At 26.8% G+C, this 2,745-nt stretch overlaps 1 protein-coding gene across 1 annotated transcript; it reads left to right on the forward strand.

Annotated features, from left to right (window-relative positions):
• Positions 1 to 1,629: 1,629 nt before the first annotated feature.
• LOC130961758 (uncharacterized) lies at positions 1,630 to 2,363 on the forward strand. Its single transcript, XM_057887755.1, has 2 exons — positions 1,630 to 1,927; positions 2,047 to 2,363. The coding sequence occupies exons 1-2, from the start codon at positions 1,795 to 1,797 to the stop codon at positions 2,172 to 2,174; spliced, it is 261 nt and encodes an 86-aa protein (XP_057743738.1). The 5' UTR covers positions 1,630 to 1,794; the 3' UTR covers positions 2,175 to 2,363.
• The last annotated feature ends 382 nt before the right edge of the window (positions 2,364 to 2,745 follow it).

The following is a 2,745-nucleotide window of genomic DNA, read 5'->3' on the forward strand; positions in this document are numbered from 1 at the left end:
ATAACAAAATATTTACTTTCATAATATTCTACTATTTATTTTATATCAAGTAAAAAAATAAATATTTAAACGATATTTTGTATTTGGTTAACAAAAAATACAGTAGTTTAATTTAGTTAAAAAATCTATGTACAAAATTTTAAACTGTAAAAATTTAGTTATAAATTTGATAAAATTATAAACAACCTAAAATTTATTTTTTTATTAAAATATTAGTTAAACCAATAAATTTGGCTATGCTCGGAAGGATATTTTCTTTTTTATAATATAATAGAATCCTCGTTTCTAACTAGGAGTGTCCATGGATCAGATCCGATCCGCATATCCGCAGTGTTTATTCGTGTTTATCCGAATCCGATTCGAAAATTGCGGATATGGATCCGATCCGCAAGGCTTTCGGATCGGATCAGATCAGATCCGCACACTAATCGGATCGGATTGCGGATTTTGTGTTGGTATCCGCATATCCGATCCGTATATCCGCGTATCCGCAGAAATAAAGAAATAAATAAGTAAAATATTCTTTTTATGTTTTATTTCAACTAATAATTATCATATATGTTAAATTATTTTAATTTATTATTCAAGAAAAGTATGTTTAATATTATTTTAAGAGTAAACATATTTAAAAGAATAGAAAAAATAAATTTTATTGATATTTTTTTAATAAAAATAAACTTTTAAAAATATTTTTGTGTTTTGCGGATATATCCGATATCTGATCCGATCCTAAAAACTGCGGATATTAGATCCGATCCGATCCGATGATTTTAGTGCGGATCGGATCGAATTTTTGGCCATATCCAATCCAATCCGATCCGCAGACAACCCTATTTCTAACAACTGGAAAATGATTCTTTTGGGGGAAAAAGTAATTTTGATGTACTAATACTATATAATTTTTTTTCCACTATGTTATCTAATTATCTGTTTTGTTTATAATTATTTGTATAAGACTAATAATATTTTATATGAAAATACATAATAAATGTTTATATGGAATTTTTTATATTATTAATTTACAAATGAAACAAAAATGAAGTTTTAAAAAGTTGAGAGAAAAAAATAAAAAATATTGAGAACCAACAGTTTTTAACAATTTTAATTAATATGTAATCAACAAAAATATTAAATTATCTTTAATAAATAAATTTTATTAATTTATATATTTAAATTCTAATAAATATAAATATAAAGTGTATTAATTTATGTATATAAATTTTTATAAATATAAGTATAAAATATTGTTAGGCAAAAATCCCAAATACTGATCCAATGGTCATGTAATATTGCCGAAAAAGAAAAAGGGTTTAAGGCTTTTAAAGCAGGAAAGTGATATCCAATTTCTCAGTCATCTCTCAAAGGGAGACGTAACTGTGTGGGAAACGTGTGGCATGATTTCTATGTTCCTTCCAGAAGCCCACCCCACCCAACATCACAACATTTCATAACATCCAAATTAAAAATAATTAAATTAAATTCAGACCTTTATATGCCACCCTTTTCTTCTAGAGAAACCATGCACATACTAAAGAAAATGTCACCACCGAACCCAATTAGGCCCTGTCACTATCATTGTTATTAATTTATTAATTTGTCCCTTTCAATTTTGGGTTTTATATATAATAAATATTACAATATAATCATATGTGCCTCATGATACTTTCTAGGCAAATACATATCCCATCTTTTTTCAAAATCTTTAAAAGCTCTCAAAACCGCAATGCTTCATAGCTCTTGAACCTCATCATCAGGTTTTGTTTGAAGCTCACCAACAAGAACAAATTGAAGTATATGATTATGATTATGGGTATGAACAATAAGAAACCAGTGATCTTGGTCTTACTGCTACTCTTGATTGTTTCAAATGGAGAGAGATCTTCATCAGTTGTAGAAGGAAGGGCACTCTCCTTAGTATCCCATCAAGGTTAATATCGTAATTACAGCTACTCTTCAATTTCTTACATTTCTTTTTATCTCTGGTGCCACAAATTATTTGGATTTTGTGTGGTATATGCAATAATATTATTGATTTTATATTTGCAGAGTACTCTAAGGTTTTTTCTACACTTGGAGTTGTTTGCAAGTGTTGTGATGGAATTGATGGTGCCTGCTCAAATACTTGGACAAATTCTTGCACTAATTTGCAGTGTTTACCTTGGAAATCTCACTAGTTCATAATCTTTTTTGATTGATTTCTTGTGTATATAATTATAGATATCAAGTTTAGGAATATTAGGTAAAGAAATGAAAACAATCTCTCAGTTTTGTAGTTTCTGTGTGACTTCGGTGGAAATATATGTGTATGTATCTTTGGGACCTTATCAATTCAGGGTAGTTACAGTCTTACAGATTGGATTTCACCCAGCATTTCTCACAAATTTATTTAAAAACCTAGCAATATAGAAATTAAAATATTTGGGTAAACAAAAATATTATTTATACACTAAAATCAGCTATTAAAATTAGCCATCAATATATTTATATATAAAAATACATGTGTTATTTAATTTATTTTTAATGTATATTTATATTTCAGTATATATTTTATATTGGTGACTAACTTTGATAGCTAATTTTAGTGTACACGTAGCATAACTCTTGAATAAATATTTTTTTTTTCATTCTAAACGGTTTGGATAAATGATAATATTATTTTTAAATTTTTATTTTTTAATGTCAAATGTTTTAAAAGTAATTTGATATTTGTATTTATGTTTTTTTATTGTTCTAATATGGGACAAT

Source organism: Arachis stenosperma, chromosome 2 (assembly GCF_014773155.1).
Source record: "Arachis stenosperma cultivar V10309 chromosome 2, arast.V10309.gnm1.PFL2, whole genome shotgun sequence".
NCBI classification, from domain to species: domain Eukaryota; kingdom Viridiplantae; phylum Streptophyta; class Magnoliopsida; order Fabales; family Fabaceae; genus Arachis; species Arachis stenosperma.

What these genes read in the sequence shown, in the direction of transcription:
- LOC130961758 (XM_057887755.1), top strand. Translation starts at nt 1,795, where the DNA reads ATGATTATGATTATGGGTATGAACAATAAGAAACCAGTGATCTTGGTC. An exon ending in CTCCTTAGTATCCCATCAAG is followed by an intron (nt 1,928 to 2,046) that starts GTTAATATCGTA and finishes TTATATTTGCAG; the next exon opens with AGTACTCTAAGGTTTTTTCT.